Source organism: Symsagittifera roscoffensis, chromosome 4 (genome assembly GCF_963678635.1).
Source record: "Symsagittifera roscoffensis chromosome 4, txSymRosc1.1, whole genome shotgun sequence".
Lineage (NCBI taxonomy): Eukaryota > Metazoa > Xenacoelomorpha > Acoela > Convolutidae > Symsagittifera > Symsagittifera roscoffensis.
This window is the reverse complement of record NC_087065.1, coordinates 23023840-23044722: the sequence shown is the minus strand read 5'-3', so window position 1 is coordinate 23044722 and position 20883 is coordinate 23023840. Positions and strand designations below refer to the sequence as shown.

General features: G+C 36.2%; 1 protein-coding gene across 1 annotated transcript in view; it reads left to right on the top strand.

The window, feature by feature from the left end:
• The window catches only part of LOC134843553 (nck-associated protein 1-like), a gene marked incomplete in the record, with an annotated part of 279419 nt that extends 271120 nt beyond the window's left edge, over positions 1-8299 (top strand). Inside the window, 7 exon segments of the mRNA XM_063859669.1 lie at positions 1200-1391; positions 1519-1600; positions 3553-3728; positions 4005-4101; positions 5095-5211; positions 6023-6226; positions 7229-8299. Coding sequence (XP_063715739.1) covers positions 1200-1391; positions 1519-1600; positions 3553-3728; positions 4005-4101; positions 5095-5211; positions 6023-6226; positions 7229-7428 — 1068 coding nt within the window.
• Positions 8300-20883: the final 12584 nt, after the last annotated feature.

The window sequence follows — 20883 nt, the reverse complement described above, 5'->3', positions numbered from 1 at the left end:
CCTCGGTTGGAAGTTTAGTGCAATAGATGTATATTGAGATTATGTGCATTTCAATACCCGCTATGTTTACACTAGGAGCTTGTGAGGGTTACTGTATTAATACGAACCTTATTATTTTTCTAACTTAACTCGCAAATAAACCTTTTAATTTATAGTTTTCACCTATTTGGTGGTACTTTTGCTGCAATCACAATCTGTAGCTGTGGAATTTTCATAGCATCTGTTTTCTGCTTCATTTGTGGCTAGTATTTCTGATTTATTAAGCGTTCGTGGCTGAGTGGTTAGTTCCTAAACAAATCCGAGACGTAGCAGAGTTTTTACTAATTTTTACCTTTTTCTTTTTACATTTTATAGAGCTTCTTCTTGTCGTGTTCTCGCAAGTGTTTGCGAAGCGCAGTTTCGCCGTCGAAATTTGTTTTCTAATAATTTCCCTGAAAACTTTTAAAGGTTTCTCCAGCTTAAAAATTTTGTCGGCATATGTTATGAATGCTTAGTAGTCTCATATTGCAACATTTGTTGGGTATTGGGCAATAATCATACTTTCATGCCGAGGGGGACTTTTAAACTTCGAGTATCAAGTTTTTTTGGGCTCAAGTTCTTAAGGCAACTTTTTTCTTCGGCGCAACGGTCATCTACCCACGTATTGTCGGTTTGAGTTTCTGCTTTGTGATATTTGTTGTAATGCTAAAGGCGACAGTTGTCATTCTTGACATGATTCTTTCACAAGAATATTCATTCGAGGCAAATCGTGATATGAAAGAATTAGTAGGCTCATTCTTTTACTGGGCTACATAGCCATGCTTTGTTTGAGATATATCGAAAGTGGTGCGAAGTTCTGCTTCGGCTCTGTTTCAAGAAATCAGTTTTTGGTAGCCTCAATTCCTTTGACACTTCTGTCTGTCTGACACTGTCTGCTGGCTAAGTTTTTATTCATTGCTTGAATATATAAAAAAATTCTGCTGGCTCTTACATCGACAAGTCAGGTATTATGGCCCGAGAAATACTTCTTTACAGAGGAGTTATTGGGTATTCATCTAGTCTACTTTTTATTATTTCGAGCGCTCCCTTTCTCTTGTCTTCGAAGTATTTATCAAAGGAAAAGGGACTATTTTAGAGAAAAAAAATTTGTAATCGCTTTAGAGCTTTGATATAGATTCGTATTCATCCAAATTCCAAATTTTCTGCTTATTCGTTTCCAGTGCTTCATATCTCTGGCAGTTCCCACGGCACCTCTGGCTAAAAACCAGCTACCGGAGATTCCTTTTCCAGTGGAGGAGTTCTCGGATATCACTGAGCTGCGCTGTCTGGCTGAGATGATTGGACCCTATGGAGTGCGATATATCAACGAGGTCATCTCGCAGAAGATATTAGCTCAGTATCAGGAACTAAAGGCAAGCTATTGGCGGGGCGGTGGAATAATCTATTAATGTTACGAAAGATTTCTCGAAATTCTCATGAAAACCCTGCGGTCAGTTAACAAAAAATCTGTACCGTACGTACCAACTGCTTTATTTTTAGAAATTGGCAAATGAGAGGGCCCCGAAGTTGAACCAAATTTACCAGCTGATAGAGTCCAAGCCAGGAGACGCAGTCAAATTAGGTAAGACAAGCCAGTTTTTTTTTTGCTATAATCGGCATGGTTCTACGAAGCTTTGTTAAATCGGAATATAGACTTTTTCGGGTTAACAATGCTGCTGACGTGCTCTATTTCTTGACAATTCAATTTTAACTACTGACTACAAGTAACTAGTAAATGCTATATCTACAATTCTAACCGTTGTATATAGGGTTAAAAAAAATTTATAATTAAAAAAATCGTATAATGCTCTTATAACTTTAGCAGTGCATTCATAGATGTAAGGCATTTATGAATGCTCTAAAGTATTTATGCACTTTTTAAGTTCAATTCAAAATCTTTTGCTGAAAATTAGTCAACTTGCGCTCACCAAAAACAAAAGCGAAAGAACGAACGACTTCTAGTTTGAAAAGTGGGTTTTAATTTTTAGATTTCAGTGGAATAAAATTATATGTTGTTCCTGTTTTCTTAAAAAGTGTTTGTTGAATCATAAAAGTGTCAATCATAAAGTGATCTTGAAATTCAAAGAGCTTCGAGGCCATCTTCAAAGGAATTATATTCATACATAGTTCAGACTCTTACATAGGTCGCGATGATTTTTTAACGTTTTTTTTCAGGAAGAGTCTCAAATTGACTTTTTTTTGCGGTTTGAATTTTGATTTTTTAAGTTAGTTCATTTCCCTTGTTAAAAAGAAAGCAAACTCCGCCGAATAGCAAAAATAAAAAAAAGTCACGAAAAACGCGGTTGGCGTCTTATTTCGAAAATGGAATGGGTTCATCAGATTTCCCAGCAAGCTAAAATTTTTTACCTATTGATCCAGTTTCTCAAATTGAGTTACATCTATCAAAAAAGCACCGGTCATAAATTTATAAAACGCACCAATCTTTTTTTCAATCTAAGTCGCAACTAAAAGTGCGAGTTTGTTTGGTGGTGAACTTTTGCTTTTTCATATCTGGTTTACTTTTGCACCATAGATGTATATTTTTTATCTGGTTTATTGGCGGCTAGTTTCTGTCCGATAAAAATAGGTATTATGAAAATGTGTAGAGTTTGGGATTTTAAATTAGTTTTTGCGAAACTTTTATGTTAAACTTTTATGCGAAACTAATTAGTTTTGCGCTACTAAATTAGTTTTTGCTTTTATGAAACTTTTTGCAGCTTTTCCCGAGAACTACTTTGCCTATTTTTGAAAAAGTGGCATCAATGGAGAGAACGCCTACTCCCTTGTGTGCTGGATGGACGTTTCAGTGGGGATTTTTTTACCCATTTTTTGGTTTATTTTGATTTTCTTGACAACTACAATCGCAAAGTTGAGATTAAGGGACTAATAAAAAAGAGTGTTATTGGGATCTCCTCTGCATTAGCTACTACACCCTAATTTTGATAGAAAAAGAGTATTGGCTTTAGAAAACGTCAAATTTTTGAAATTTGACCATTTTTTGGAACTTTTCCATTTCTCGAAAATTACCTTGCTAAATCTGAGGTTAAGGTTTTAATCGACAGAACAGAAATTGTGAATCTTCGCAACTCAGCTGGTGTCGCTGTTTTTTTGATGAAACTAAGTTCTTGCCTTACATTGATTTCAACCTTAATTGGCTTGGAGGCTTCATGATTAGGATTGCTTGGGAAGAATATCGAGAACTCCTTGCAGAGACGATGCCAAGCATATCATCACTTGGCCCGCAAGTGATGATATACTCGGCGTCGTCTCTGCGTGGAGTTATAAATTTTTAAAGCCGATCAAAGTTGAAATCAATATCAAAGTTCAATACTATAATAAAAATCATTAAAATGACTGTGGAAACAACGATTTGTTCTGTGGAATCCACTATCATTCAAGTCCGCACTGCAACAGATTGGGCTCGTAATGTATTGATTTTTTGGGTTATAAAAGCAATAAGTTTTTTCGTGTAATGTCTTTTTTTTACGTTTAGTGCATAAAATAACCTGGTTTGTAATAATAGATTGGTTTCAGGTGACACCCTGATTAACAAAGAGGATAGGAAGACAGTAAATCAGCTGTTGACGATGATGGGCGCCTTCTTGGCTCTGAGGGATCTACTCTCCACTGCCCTGAATGATGTGCTGAAGAGGAGAGTCCCATTTCTCATGTCATGTATATCCGGACTGGAAAAGCCAGACCAGAGACCGGTAATAGTTTAAAACAATATCAAGGTGTTTTTTTGAGAAGTACAAAGCTCCTCTTACCCAAAAATTAGTTGTTTAAACCTACGTAAGCAGTGACTTACTTGACTATATGATCTACCTTGCAAGTGATAGCTTTTATCTTAGTTGGGAATTGCAATTTTATAGTTCATATGCTAGCATCACCACAAACTGCACCTTCTAGAGCATTTTTGATTAGTTTGTGCTGTTTCTGTTTTTTTTTTTGTAAATTAATGTCAGGTTACTCGTGTCTGTGATTAGGATGCAAATGACTTGGCCGCCACAGCTGGCTTCAAAGTGAAGTACTATGACCCCATACTGCAACAGCTGCTCAAAATAAAAAACTTCGAGCAACTGCGTGAGTAACACTATTTTAGATGTCAGTTATTCAAATCGTGCGGTTTTTTGTTTTTGATAAAGAAAAAGTCTTTAAAATTTGATCAAGCTCAAATTTGATTTTTTAAGTTGTCTTTAAACTAGCTTGTGATTCTTTTTTTAGAGTAATGAACGTAGTACATAGGGCTTTTTTTTGCTTTTTTTTTTCAGGAAAAGTCTCGAATAACTACAGATGTGCTTTCGTATACACTGATGCATTTATGGATGCACTTAGGTATATATTCGTAAATAGCACTCTCCAAATAGCACTCTCCAAATAGCACTCTCCAAATAGACGTAAATAGCACTCTCCAAATGCGAACGTGGAAATGGCGCAAAAAAAAACATGAATGATTTCTAGTTTCGAAACTGGAATTTAATTTTTAGATTTCGAGTGGAAGAAAAGCTTTACCTATTGATCCAGTTTTCTCTAGTTCTGTTCATGTTATCAAAAAAGCGCCAGCCTTAACGTGTTCCAGAAATTCAAAGATCTTAAAGGGCATCTATTTTTTCTTTGAAATTGGAAAGTTGAGATTTTTTCAAGAATGTCAAGTGTTATTTTTTATGTTTACTTGCGTTTATTACTCTTTTTCAATCTTCGGTCGACTGTGCTTAAGTTGAATTAAGTTTCGTTTGCTAAAAGAAAGGCAAATTAAAATCTCAAGTAGTAATGTGCAAATGGCGCGAAAAAAAAACCTGTATGTCTGTTTGTTTGGTAAGTGAATTTTAATTTTTAGATTTCCCAGCAGAAAAAAAAACATTACATATTGATCTAATTTTCTCAAATTTGGTTTATTTTATGGAATAGTGCCAGTCACCCAAATTCTAAAAATTCAAAGAGTTTCAACGTGTTTGATTTTTCCCAGGATTTCGAGTGTTAAAAAAAGTTCGATCGTTTTTTTTTGGTTTCCTTCAGTTCATACAAATTTTTCGAATTGTCTGTTGGCTATGTTAAATAGTTTTTGTTTTCACGTAGGAACTGGCACTAAGCACGAGAATGACCAATTAGTGAACTGTTTCATCACTCTCTTCGGATTATCGCTGCCTGACATTGTGGAGCTGCACAACCTACCCTTCAACCGCTACTATGAAAGTGAGTCATAACCACGTGTATTATTTTGTAGCATGGCTCTTTTAAAGCCTTCTCCTTCAGCTTCAGTAAATCTGAGTTGAAAGCTGTGGTCAAAATTCATACGATTACGTGCTTGTGTTATGTCCATAGTCCATAATCATATCAAAAATGTCATTTATAAATGTCACCTGAAAGAGAATCGCTTTGATTGAGATGATGGTATTACTTTTAATGAATTCCTTAGATCAAAATTTTTCTGATTTGTTTTTGACCTGTTGTTAATGCCTCTGAATCCTTTCAACTTCGTTGAAAATTTAGGAATAGTGTACAAATCTAGCGGTAATTTATCTGTTCTTTAATTCTACGGAAATGACCTCTTTTCAAAACAATTTGTCAGTTGGGCATGGTTTTCAGTTTGCGGATATCGTTTCGACTTCGGAAATGTATTTCTTTCGTTATGTTTTTAAGTTGTCACCACTGTCTCAGTAGAGTTTCTATTGTTCAATTTAGATTTGCGTAGATTATAAATGATCTTCGCATTTTTTTGAACTTGGATTGCGTTGTAAAAACAATATGATGCTAATCATAAAGATAACATTTTTATGATTAAAATAAAAAACGCGCTTTGAAACAAACTGAATAATAGACGTTTAGTATCAATGCTTCCCTAATATCTCATGCCGAATCTGCAGAAAAAATTGTTAATAACGTCTTTTTGTTTTTGTTTTCTTTCTCCTTTAAAGTTACTTTCTATCAATTTTATTACGTTCTTTTTTGTTGCGTCAATTGAAAAAAAAATGAGATACGAACAATTTAATATTTGTGGTTTCAGCGAGTGGTAGCAACGCCTTGTGTATTGGCAAGGCAGTCAACTCTATCATCACAATGACCCTGTTGATGTTGCCTCAGCCGGAAGAAGAGTACATCAGGAACTGCTTCGTGCGATTCCTCACTCACGCCTCCAGCTGTGTGTTGAGGATGTCGGAGGGAGGCAATGCACAGTCGCCGGCTGACGGAGGAAGTGGGGACTCGGCTGGTTTGTGACTTCAATAAACGTTTTCACTCAAATTCAAACTATTCTAAATATTGATAGTTTTCCTTGAAAAATATTGCGAAAAATTTTTACTTCGTTGTATGATGGATGGTCGTGGTATTTACACAAGCATAGCTTGTGTTATAGTTTGAACTTTCTTTTTTTTTCCAACCTAAGTCGCAAATATTGTTGCGATGCAATTGTTGCGACAAAATTTCATTTTGAAAGTGTTCATTTTGATCCAGCTATTAAGTACAGCCAATGCTAAGGATGTGTTAACACTGACTATTATATTACAAATAGCACTTTAGCTTCGAGGTATCATGGTTTTGTAGCGTAGAGGTAGGGAAGGAGACCAGCAGCAAAATAAGAGGGTTGGAACCTGAACAGGGTCGGATGTTTTTATGAACTTTTCGTAAACTAATTAAAATGCGTCCGCTCCATAAATTGAGGCATATTAGTTGGTAATTTTTTTTTCAAATTGATTGGTACTGCTGGATCTTTTTTCTCCCCCCTCACCACCCCCCCCCCCCCACCCACCTCACACACGCACATCAATTTTATGGTCAAAGGAGTGGTTTTACCAGATTGATTATGAAGATCAAATATGTTTGTCATGGCCTAATTAGTCTGCATGTCAATTTTCATGACAACCGGACAATGTGAACAGTAATTTGAATCATGAAAATATGCAAGTGGGGGAAAAGGAAAAAGATCCGTACTGCTAACGCGTCATAATTGGCTTGCGTCACTTAACAACTCATAATTGGCGTGCGTCACTTATGAAGTTTTGTAGCCTCAAAGTTTTACTCATTCAGTTTTTCCCAGAAGCGTTATCGGTCATATTTTTGCTTGTGTATGCGAAGTTCAACTTCGCCTCTGTGTTAATTGCTATCTTTTGACCTTTTATCCTGGTAGGTGTTTTCTCCTGGTAGACCAAATGATTGTTGAAATATCTTTTTTTATTTTGGTATGATGATTTGAAAATGAGTGTGTGGGTTACAGGTGCGATGAGCCCGGCGACGCTGTTGATGTCGCGCAGATCACGTGACACAACTTATCTGGTGTTGAAGCAAATAGTGGAGGACTGTCCCTATTTAAGCATGGATGCCTTGGAGGCAGTCTTCCCCTACACTCTAGTGCGGTGTGCATTCCACAACTCACACCAGAAGGAACCCCCTCCGAGACCAGTCAGACAGTCATAAGTGTCTAGACAAGTAGAACAATAAATGCAAAAATTAACTAGAAAAACTTTCATCAGCGAAGGAATGAAATTGTTCTATATTCACTCTCCAAAACCACTGGACCTTTCAGACAGACTTAGACATGAAAAAACTAACTTAGTCTTCAAGTATTTGATCTAGCGTAAATATTTAAGAACCTGAATTAAGACAATTTGGTGATAATAACGGATTGGCGTTTGCTTACGTTATATTTTTTTACGGAGCTTTGACTTGGAATACGAATTTAAAGGGCTGCTGCCTCTGTAAAATAAAAATTCGTTCCTATGCTTGTTTAATTTTGTTCAAGTACATTTATCAATGCTCAAACTATTGAAAGTTCATCTGTGCTCAGCAGCGTTATACCCTAATAGCTTGTGATGTATCAAGTACATGATGTGTGCGACTTGTAATCTGAAGACAGATCATCGGATTATTCTGCCAGAAATATCGGTTTTTCGCATGACCCACATATGAATGCCAAGTCTTCTATTTTTTGGCTTAACTGTCATCCTGTTATAAATTATTTTCATCTCTTGTTTCAGCTTGACTTTGACTCAGTTTAAGTTTGATTAAAATATCACATATATGGATGTTGAGATAACTTTTTTCTACTTCAATTTTGTCATAAACAAGCAAGAAAACATCAGCCTTAATTTCTGTAAATTATATTTTATACACGCACTAATAATTTCCATTCAAATAAGTCATGTTTCAAATTGTAGATTAAGTTTTGTCTTGAAAATTTAAAAAGTGTTGATCTGGTTTTTCTTTCATCAGCTCATCCCGTGGTGCTTTCAAGTATGATATTTAACAGCGAAAAATGTATTTCAAGCAATAAAGGCGACAAACAAAAAAGGGCATTTACTAGAAATAACATTCGTGACATAAACAATAAATTGCAGGATAAATTTAGGAACATTTGGGAAAACGATAATACTGATGGAGACAGTGTTCACTGATGACTAGTTTTAACCATCTTTCAAAGTTTTTCCAGTTTTATAAAAGTTCGCTGTAGATGTGAAGCATAATAGAAATGATGACAGAATACGTCTGTATGAACACAAGGAGCATCCTTTCAACCCTAAGCGATTTCTAATGATCTAGCAGAAAATTGCAGCGATCTTATTTTTCAAGTTTGATATGAATGCGATATTGAACAAAGAGAAATCATCTTCGGCAATATCTTGAATAACAAAATTAGGTGCAACTAGTAAGAACCAGCAGAGCCCATAAAATGAGAATGTCTTATAAACAAAAATTGAAACGTCTTTGGCACAAAAAATAAAGACGTCTTTGGATTTTGAATTTTTCGGGCTGTGAAAACTGAGCATCCGCAGTTGGGTTCTAAAATCGTAGGAGGTTTCTACTTGAAAACCTTTTCAGATTACTAATTCATTAATCAAAAGGAAGACAACATGAGCTGTTCAATGAAGCGAGCAAATTACGAAAAAATGGAAGCTTTCATAGTCATCTTTAATTTACATGTTCTCAGCGGAATAGTAAATTTATCCCGTATTTAGATCGTATGTTTTTTTGCTAGAAGGTTTTGCAATTTGCTCACGCTAAATACACTAATAACAAAAGTAGAAATGCCAGGAAAATGAGAAAAATTTTCAAAAGTAGACTTCATTTTCAGAACAAGTAACGGAAAAAAATCTATCGAGCCAATTTTCTGTAAAAGCGGCTATCACAGAAAATTTTTGAAATTCACTTAATTTTAACTTGGACTTTATCTGCGACATTTGAAAGTTACAAAAAGAGAAATGTTGCGAAAAAGAACACTTTAATAACACATCTTATGGTATTTTGCCGATTTGCCAGCTTAAGGTAGCTTTCGGTTTTTTTTATTTAACGTGTTTGCTTTTGCTTATATTTTCAGGAATTGTCTTCAAAGATATCCGTGGTCCGAACAAAATGCCCTTTTTGCAACCGCAATATCCGACGAAGATAAAAAGTTTGAGCCACGAGTTTCAGAAATTTGGTTCCTGATTTAAGTAATGCTGTTCTTTTGAGCAAAAATATTAGTCAATCTTTCACGGCGATCTGATTTACTAATGAAGCACCCTAATACGAGCAGTTGTGCAATATTCAAACTATCTGTCAGACTGAAAGCCACTAGATCTTCGTGGTCCATCATAAGCTTTGTTTGGTGATTATTTCACGCACTTAAAACTGGTGCAATGTTCGACTTCAAATTTAACTAGTTTGTAAATATCGTCTTCCTCCTGAATTAAATGATATTTTTATTATGTATACGAAAACTTATTAATCTTGTAATAAGCAGATACTGAAAAACTTATGCTTTTTAGATAAACTAAAAATTTCAAGCCTTCTGCCAATAAATCCCCAGATAGACCACGTTTGTTGCATCTTTTTTCTATTTCGAAAACACTTTTGAATCTTCTGACAGAACTGTTTTAAAAATTATTGACTGGGCCGACTTACAGCGCGTAAACTAAGCAAGTAGAGTAAAAAGCTTTTTTTAAGGACTAGCAATCGTAACTGTATATTACGAAGATCACTCTGCTTTCCAAACCAAGGAGTAAATCTTGTGTTTGCAAAGTACAGCGACGTTGCTTAGAGAAAACCCGTTTTTGAAGCTTCAGTTAACGCTTTTGGCACGAAAAAATTATTTAAAAAAATTTATTTTACAAATGGAGAAAAATAATTCTTTTTATTCATTTTTGAAGTTTAACTTGTGGTCAACTGTAGCCATTTGTCACTCTACTTTCTCCAAACACGCACAAAAGCAGAAATGATTTTAAAATTTTTTTTTTTCAGTTTTGTATTATAGAAATTGCGTTGATTGATGCCTTTCTGTGCCAATCGACCAGTAATTGCTTAAACTTGAAAATGACAACATTTAAAAACGGCATTTGGCCATTTTTAGCCAGCTAGATTTGAAAGTTATGAAACTTCAACAAATCTAATCATTTGCTTTTTGTAAGTAAAAGTCATTTCAAACAATCAAAATCATTTATTTGAAATTTACTTTGATGTTGTTTTGATTTCAACGACCGTTTTTTTTCTTTGTAGATGTTTATTCAAAGTAAATTTCAAATAATTGATTTTGAATGTTTGAAATGACTTTTATTTACAAAAAGCAAATGATAACAAAATAACTGGAATATAGCAAAAAAGCAAACCAAATATTAGTTTTGAATCCAAAAACTCTCTGGTAACTAGTTATAGACAACAAAGATTAAAAGAGAGAACGTTTCCGCACAGGATTTTTTGATAAAACTTCATTGCATATAAATTTCATTGTCAGTATCTATGAAAAGAAAAAATATTCAGATATAATTGATTTACAATGGATTGTTTTGCATAGGCAAAACAAATTAAATAAGCAAAATAATTCAATGCAAATCAAGCGTAATTATAATTTTTTAATTGATTTAAAAAATAATTATAACTTACACTTTCATAGACACTGACAATACGACACAAATGTAATGATTTTTTTTCTATTGAGTTCTTGAGCGGGAGCGTTCTCGCGTTCATTCGTTGTTGTCTAAATGATGAGACTAGAAAGTTTTTGTGCATTCGAAGAGTACTTTTGGTTTGGTTGTTATGCTCTGTTACAGTGTTAATCGTAAAATTTGCTTCTGTTGTGTTTGCATATCTTGTCTTGAAATTGAACTTCTGTTTTCTAACTGTTTATTGAATTTAATTCTCCATTGAAGGTTTTTTTTTGTATTTGAAGTACAAAAAGTATGGTTAATTTTTTTTCTCCATTAAGCTACTTTTCTTAGTCATGTGTAAAAATTACGTGCAGTTGCTGGAAAGTATGAGTACGGACGTGTTCATTTTCTTAAAATACTAAGAGTTGCTATAACGTCTAGCGCAAGTTTCATTGAGTTGTTTTGAAACAAGTCTCAAATTTGTTTTACGATTCGTGGTTTTGATAGTTGGCTCTTTTTCATCTTTTTTCAAGCCACGTTTCAAAATACGTTTGAGTCAACTTTAAAATTTTTTGTACGTAATAACTCTCCAATTAACTAATAGAACTATCGCGCAGGGTGAGTCTGGTCATTTTAACTGCCTCAAAAACAGTTCTCAGTTGCAAAGGAACGAAATCAAATTAGAACCCTTACAATCTGTTATAGACATTAAATTATCAAACATATAAGACGTTGTCGAAAAAAAACTCTTTCCCAGTATTCAGACCCAAAATAAAACTAAAAAATTAGTTTGTTTTTGACCTGATTTCTCACATTTTTTTCACAAGCTTTTTTGTTCCTGCAGTTTTAATTAATTCATTAAAAAAACAATTTTTTTGAAAAATTTTGATTTTTCTCTACAACGGCAAATCCAAAACAGGGAATTTCTTTCACTCGCAAGCACTGGTTATATTAAGAGCCCCTGCAATAGCGGTTTTGACCAAATTTTGTTCCATTAAACTGTTACGGCCCTCGGAAAAGTCAAATATATGATTTTTTAGTCCATTTTTTTTTTAAATTTTTCCGACTTTTCTCAAAAATGCCTTCTCCATTGTCAATTTTTGTATCAATGGAGAGAACATATTGCGGGAAGGACCCCTGTGTTAGCGGCTGTGACACACTTTTTAAAAAAAATTTGACGTAGTCGGAACACTAGGCTTCAGTATTTGAATTTTTGAGTTCAATTCAACAAACAGGTTGTGTGAAGCTCCCCTGCATGAGCGGCTGTGCCCGAATTCTTAACACAAAAATTTATCGCCCTCTTAAAATGCCAAAGTTTTGTTCTTTTGACAGTTTTTTGTCTTTTTTGCCCTTTCTCGAAAATTGTCCTCTTTATTTGAGATTTCAAGTTCAATCAAAAGAATGAGCTGAGAGAAACTCCGGTGCTTATGCGGCTTTCCCCAATATTTTTAACAAAAAAAACTTATGGCTCTCGAAGTACTCAAATGTTTGATTTTTCGAACGTTTTTTGAAATTTGACTATTCTCCAAAACTACCCTCTCAAAATTTAGATTTTGGGTTGAATCAAAAGAATGGATTGTGGGAAGCTTTTCCACATCAGCGGCTTAGCCCAATTGTTTTACAAAAATATATGTCCCTCGGAAATATCAAATTTTTAGGAATTTTTGATTTTTTAAAAGTTTTTGATTTGTTATGCGGGACCCTACTAAATGTGAGAATTTGGGCTCAATAAAAAGAAAGAGATGAGAGAAGCTCTCTTGTATAAGCTGCTACAACTAATTCTTTTTTCAAAAAAAGTTATGTCACTCAGAAAAGTTTATGTTAGAACATCTTGTCCGTTTTTTGAATTTTTTTTCTGAAAAACAACCCAACCAAAACTGATTTCTAAAGCCTAATCGAGGCATGACATCAGATTGAGAGAAGCCTCCGTGTATGAGCGGCTACCCCTTAAATCTTGTAAGAAAAATAACTTTTGGCAAATTCCAATTTCTCAAAAAGTTTCACTCTTCTTTATTTTTAACGAAACCAGAAAAATTCTTTGATCAAGCTGAATATTTTGAATTTCAAAATTTACCCTCTTTTCTTAGTATCACAAAACTGGAAAAAAGTCAAGGAAAATTGTTCTGTAGTTTGTAAAAATATCAATTCTGATTTTGAATATTATGTTAATTTTTTTTTCGTCTCAACGGGTTAGGCTTATGTTATATGGACTTAGTCAACTTATGCTGCGTAGTCTTACGGACATTTTTTTATAAAAATTTTGCACGTTTCAAGAGGAATGGGTGGCAAAAATTTTAATTCAAAAAATTTTGTTCTTCATTTTTTTAGAACTACAATTTCCTTTTTGGCCTATTGAGTGTCGACCCAAGTTCTTAGCTTAATTGTCGCTTGACCATTATTTCTCGCTTAGCTTGCTAGGGCTGTTTATAAGCCTCATTCGAGACAAGCTATAAAGTTTCTGGAGATGTATTATTTTTTGATTTTTTTCAAGTAAGTTTTTTAACCTAATTTTTCGGGAAAATGACTTCTACTGATTCAATATTTTAATTGCAACGCAAGTGTTGCAAATGTGTGTAAGACTTTCAAAGGTAAATAGCGATGCTCGGAACATTTTAAATCAACTGAGCAGCAAAACAGTGAAGTGAAGCGTAGAATTTTCGAAGTCCGAAAGAGTGAGTGGTCAGGTTGATGAATGGAACAACAATGAACACATCAGGATGACTTTACTAGCCAGACACTGTCCTGAAAAATGAAAAAAATTGTATCACAAGAAATAGCATCAAGGATGAACACTTAAAAAGACCTATTTAAAGAACATAAATTCCAAAATCAAAAACTAAGTACTCCCAAAAACCTTCAACATGTCAACAATCAAAATGTTATTAATTCAGCTTTATCAAAGACATATTTATTTATAAATATAGATTTTTATATATTGATACTTATATTGATGTTTACAGTTGCGAAGCAAAATTTTTTAGTACAAATTTTCTTTTTTTTAATTATGCGGCTTTATAGAACCGGTAGGCTGCGGTAGTGGTATAATATTACATGTGCGTACGTGCTTTGAAATTTGATTGAGAAAAAATTAACACAGCGATGCATTTTTAGTTTATCAAATGGATCGAAAAAAGTTTTTTGTTTCAAACAACAAAACCAAAAAAAATACTTGAGTTTAGAAACTTTCCATCTGAATGTATCTCGCAATTTTTTTGAAATGCATAATTTTCAATAATTTGGCTTTATGCTTTTACATTTAGTACATGCAAAATTGTATTTTTTTTGTATTTGGTCTACTTTTGCTGCATCGAATTGGCAATTGGCAATATATTAGCATATGTTGCTGCGTTATTGGTGGCTTTTTTTATTATAGGCTTTTTTGGTGGCTTTTTTTGCTGCGTTATTGGTGGCGTGAGACTCAGATTTGCTAGGTCGCAGATTCGAATCCGACACGCAGCCGAGTTTTTGCTATTTTAAGGCTTTATTCTATTTCTTTCTTTTTTCACTTGATAGAGCTGATTTTTGGTCGTGCTTTCGCAAGTGTTTGCGAAGCCTCTGTGTAATCATTTGGCATGGTTAAAAATAAAATGAAAATACTATGTCTCAAAAGTCCATTCAGTCTGGCTTTACCAAAAAGCAGTATTGAAGAGAAATTTTAGTTGCTAAATTTACCGAGTTCATTTTAAAACTAGAAAGTTTAGAAAAATTAATGTTTTTAGAATTAGCCAATCGGAGCAGAACTCTAAAATTTTGATTAACCAGAGAAAGGAATAGCATCAACCAGTTGACTCCAACTTAAACGTTCCAAATAAGCAACCTATTGGAATAGTCTATGCTTTATCAAAAACCGTAACGGGGAGTATGAAAGACAAAAACTTTTGCGCTTAATAATTATGGATGACGAAGTAAATCCAAAACACGACAATTCAACCATAAAAAAAAGCTGACAAAATCTTGCGAAAGAAGTGTTGTGCAGGGGCGGATCTAGGATTTTCTCGAGGGGGGGCGGATTTTCAAAAAATTTTCGAAAATTTTGACGATTTTTTTTTTAGGTCGACCAAATTGATTTTTCGAGCTCTCCCAAAGCATTGTTTTGCCCCTATTTTGAAAAACAGTCAAAAAAGCCATTTTTGGGCTTTTTTTGAAAAATTTTGACAAAAAAATTGCGTTTTTTTGGCGCGCTCCCCCTCAAAAAATAGTCAATATTGGCGCCCAAGGCGCCCTTAGGAAAATTTTAGGGTCGGTAGGCCAAAAATGGATTTATTAAAAAATATCAAAGGGGGGACCCTTTGGGTCGGCAGGGGGTCGAATCCCTGAAGGGGGGGGGCGTCCCCCCCCCCTTAATCCGCCCCTGGTGTTGTGGAATAAATTTGCCGGAGTAGAGAATATTGAAATCGAACCCAAAGAAAGAGAAGCCAGAATATCCAGAAGAGATGGCAGACATTGCAAGCACCGCCCTATTTCAATGGTGACCATAAAGCAGTCGCTTACTTAGTTCCCGTCCCGAAACATGCGAAAGCTTTACAAAACGATAATTTTACAGCCAGATGGTTGTATAATCTACATGGATAAAAACAAAACTTGGATTCTCGGGGGATAAAAACACAAAAAGTATCAAAGAAGACGAGAATACTGGACCGAGCAAAACTAAAATAAAAAGATTACATTCGATTTGGAAGAAATTGAACGAAGCATACAATTGGATGCAAAGGAAAAAGACAAGTCAATGTCTGAATTGAAACTCGAAACAACTGTGCCTAAATAGACAACGTTTGCAACTCGGCAACAGTCAAAAATCATACAAACAACTGACGAAACTACAGTAAACGTGGATCTCACAAAGATTGAATCAGGAAAAAAAATATCCAGAGCGAACCCAAATATCATATCGGAAGCACACCAACTGGCGATGGCAATCGACGACGAAAAAACACCAACGCTGACTAACAATCAACGAACAATGACAAATGAAGACACAACCTTGCACAGGCAAAAGCTACAAAGAGAACTCAGATACCAACCAATTCATAATGGTGGCGACCAGAAAAGGTTGGGACATTCGACCCTGATACACTCCCTGACCCTGACAGTATCCCCATTCAAAATGCGTTTGGGAAAGAAGGCGTTTTGTCAAGTCAATCAATTAATAGTAACCAAAACAACATGAATTGGGACAAATTTTAAGCTGACTCCAATTTCAGAAAAAAGGAACCTAGAGAGACCGCCGTTCACACCAGAACAATGCCACGATCGCCAGGCTGGTCCAGTACAATGCGCCCAGCTTCGAAGGATAACCACCTCGAAATAGTCTAAGTGGACATAGATCAAATTGAGAGCACATGAGTGAGAACTAGAAACATAAAGCATTACATACATCAAAAATTTAAGGGCGATAAAAAGCCACCAGACAAAGTTTTAAGCCAACGCAAAAAAAAACAAGTTGCCAAATTAAAAATAGCACTATAGGTAAAGGAATCCATCACATTCGAGCAAAAGTACAAAACACAAGACGGGAAGATCCTTACATACCCACCACACAGGGCAAGTGTAAAAGCAATTGTCAAAAAACCTGGAATGCTTAAGATCAGCGTCCTTACTTTTGAATCAAACATTTATAGAGAGTGAAAATCTACACAACTGGCCTACAAGTCAGCTCGACACAATCAGAGCAACCGATTTGCTGATATCGAAATTCAACAGATAGGGATGGTTTCAAGGAAGGGTTGCTGCAACGCAAATATAAAACAGAGTATAGATGCGTATAAAACAAGAGTATAAATGCATAATAAAAGAGCAGTTTGCCGAGCGGCCTAAGCTAAAGTAACGTAAAGCCGACTAAAGAGACATGACAGTTGACGTAGAGTCCCCCACCTGCCCATGCATTAATGTACTAAAAAAGGGAGTTATATCCTATTTTAACTATTTTTTATTCTAATTCGGTTCAGCCTTGATTAAGGCTGACCGTCAAAAAAAGCAATTTGTCTCGAGGACATTACCGACCGGTTCTTGTGGCTAGCCTGCGCCAATTTGTTTATTGGAGCTGAATATTGTTGAAATTATGAACATGAGTTATGTGAGTTTTTGGCTTAGTTATAAATAATGACGATGAATTGCCGAGAATACGAGTTAAACATTATTTTCTGAGCCGTTTTATCTAGTTTACGGAGATTGAGCGCAGATTTTGGCGCCCAACAAGGGACCGTTAGTGCCTTGATTGTTTGACAATTTGACGACACGAGTGCAAATAGAGTTTGCAGCCAATAGTGTTTGCAGTTGGCAGAGTTGTACGAAAGCAGTTGGCCCAAACAGAGTGCAGTTGGCCGAAATTCGTCTGTTGCGGATTGCAGAGTGTCTCTAGCGGATTGCAGAGGTTCTGTAACATTCGTTCCACCGGACGGATTGTGCGCTTGGTGAATACCGAGTTTGATACTGAGCACCCAATATTAGTCGACGCCCGATATACCCTAGTTCGTTTCTTGGCCCGCAGCCTCCACCATAAGCATTTTCATCAAGGTTTAGATTACATGCGCTCCGTTTTAAATATGAAACATGCAAAACATGGGTTGCGTCGACTACTTCGGTCTATCGAAAATCAATGTGTACCATCCAGACTATTATGTCAGATTTACCTGTCAAACGTCTCGGATATAAGCAACCACCCTTCAATCATACGGGTGTGGATTACTTTGGACCGCTTTTTACGTTCCGGTTTGCAGAAGCACTGAAAAACGATGGAGATTTCTTTTCACTTGCCTCACCACCAGGGCTGTACACCTTGAGATTGTACCATCTCTGGACACTAGTTTTTGTGTCATGGGCATTGAACGGTTCATTGCGCGTCGTGGTACACCAAGCACGAACTGGTCGGATAACGGCACGAGCTTCGTTCGTGCGGAAAAAGAATTACTTGCCTGCATCAAGAGCTGGAATGGCATGGCTCCGACCATTTTTGCACACAAACGTGTTACTTGGAAATTTAACCCGCCAGGCGCACCCCATCATGGCGGCTCCTGGATGCGCCTCGTCCGAAGCGTGAAGCGCGTGCTGTATGGTATACTGGGCGGTAGGCGAGTCACCGAAGAGGTGTTAGGAACAACACTCTGCTTAGTTGAGCAGGCTTTGAATTCGAGGCCAATCACTCCCGTTAGTACTGATTCACGTGAGATATCGTATGCTAACGCTATTTGGTCTCGTTGGCTTCGCGAATAAGTTTCCTCACTGAATAAGCGTGTCAAGTGGCACACTCATTCTGACTCCACTCTTAAGACAGGCGATCTCGTGTGGGTGATTTAGCCCGATAGTCCGCGTGGGTACTACCCTCTCGCCCGAATCGTCAAGCTAAACTACGGACAGGACGGTTGCGCCCGATCCGCCTTTGTTAAGACCGCAACCCGTGAAGTCACTCGGCCGACCGTTAAGCTCGCTCCAGTTCTTCCTTCTTCAGGTGGGAGTATGTTGCAACGCAAATATAAAACAGAGTTTAGATGCGTATAAAACAAGAGTATAAATGCATAACATAAGAACAGTTTGCCGAGTGGTCTAAGCTAAAGTAACGTAATGCCGACTATAGAGACATGACAGTTGACGTAGAGTCTCCCACCTGCCCATGCATTAATATACTAAAAAAGGGAGTTATTTCCTATTTAAACTATTTTTTGATTCTAATTCGGTTCAGCATTGATTAAGGCTGACCGTCAAAAATAGCAATTTGTCTCGAGGACATTACCGACCGGTTCTTGTGGCTAGCCTGCGCCAATTTGTTTATCGCAGCTGAATATTGTTGAAATTATGAACATGAGTTATGTGCGTTTTTAGCTTAGTTAAAAATAATGACGATGAATTGCCGAGAATACGAGTTAAACATTATTTTCCGAGCCATTTTTATCTAGTTTACGGAGACTGAGCGCAGATTTTAGCGCCCAACAAGGGACCGTTAGTGCCCTGGTTGTTTGACAATTTGACGAAACGAGTGCAAATAGAGTTTGCAGCCAATAGTGTTTGCAGTTGGCAGAGTTGTACGAAAGCAGTTGGCCCAAACAGAGTGCAGTTGGCCGGAATTTGTCTGTTGCGGATTGCAGAGGATCTGTAGCTGATTGCAGAGCGTCTGTTGCGGATGGCAGAGTGACTGTAGCGAATTGCAGAGGGTCTGTAGCGGATTGCAGAGCGTCTGTTGCGGATTGCAGAGTGTCTGTAGCGGATTGCAGAGTGTCTGTTGCGGATTGCAGAGTGTCTGTTGCGGATTGCAGAGGGTCTGTAGCGGATTGCGGAGCGTCTGTTGCGGATTGCAGAGTGTCTACTGCAGATTGCAGAGGGTCTGTAGCGGATTGCAGAGCGTCTGTTTCGGATTGCAGAGTGTCTGTAGCGGATTGTAAAGGGTCCTTGTCGTGTAAGACCGGTGACCGCCCAATCTCCAAAACTGTAAGAAGGTTCCAAAACTTTTGAAACTTTTCATTTGTGCTATAAATCTATATACGATGTCATATGTTGAAAATTTTCCCGCAAGCTAGCACCCGGCAACTTTTCTCAATACCCAAAATTTTTGGACAGTTCCAATATTTCACAGTCGGTATATAGAAAATTTACTTGACATTTTTTTTTCGATACCAAAGTTTTTTGAATAATATGTGAACGGAATATTAATCCGTGAAATCGGAACATAAGTAAGAGGTACTGGACTAGTTTTTAGATTGGATTATGACCCGAACCCGCTGATCAAAATTTTCCGAAAAATTTTGGAAAAAAAGTTTTAAAAAATGCCAAAAATCCACAAAACGTCCCCAGAATTGAACCAACTGGTACTAACAAAGATAAAAAAGACGAGAACCCGTCAACAGATGCAAAAAAAACAATTTGGCAGTTGACGACCAGCTACTACAAGGGTCCAGCAAGGATCCAGAAAAACATAAGAATGCGCCGACAAGTGTCAGAGCAAGACAACAATAGAAAATAAAAAGTATAAAAATCTAAAGGGGTAATTACTCTCAACGTTCCTCAGACACCAAAATCTGAATCCTATGTATCAACACCATTGTCGGCAAAACTACAAGCGGCACACAAAAAGCAGGCCACCCAGAGAACTTCACCAATAACCTATCTTCAATGTTTGCTACCGCAATACAAATTATGACACCAAAGCCAGGCCAAAAAGGTTCCCGAACATCAAAACTTGCCTCAATTTCCTGAAAAAATTGAAAGTGGGAAAACAGAAGAAAATCGAAGACAAAATAATTGAAATATCCACGGAGAGCGAGTCGGGAACCAGAAAATGATAGTAAAATCAAAATTAAGTTAATGGAACCAGTTTAAAATTAGTATTTATATCCAATTGTATTAGTTAATCAAAAGTTAATTAGTTACGTGTGATCTCATTGAGCAGTAAATAGGACAACCATCATTCTTTTGATTAGCCCAAATTCAATTAGACGTCCGAAAAATTACGTCGAATTACATCTTAATCAAAATTAGGTTAATGGAACCAGTTTAAAATTAGTATTTATATCCAATTGTATTATTGTATTAATATTGTAAATTATTTTTGATCCAAAACTAAGACTTATTATAAATTGTATAGCTCAAACTATTCATAGTTTCAGCAACAGAACAAAAAATATATAACTTATCAAACAGTAGTTCTTCTCCAGAACAGTTCCTGATATCTCGCAAATACCAGTATACACTAGATCTATTGAGACTAGGAGATATAAGAGTAAGATTAAGATTGGTATTAGACTAAGAAGTTGCACAAACCTATCCGGCTGAAAATAAGATAGCGGGACGAACAGACGATGTACCTTATCTGAAATTACTCTATGAGTCAGCCACCCCGGACATAAACTCATTAAGTAAATCTTAAATTTACCTCAACCACAATTGGCTCTTTCCAATTCCCCTCCCCGCCTCACACGACAATCAGTTTTATGGTGTGACAAGTCGTTTTAAAAGGTTAAATTCGAAGACCAAATTTGTTTGTCATGGCCTAATTGTCATTGGTCCGTATGTCAATTTTTGTAACAATCGGAAAAGGTGATCAAAA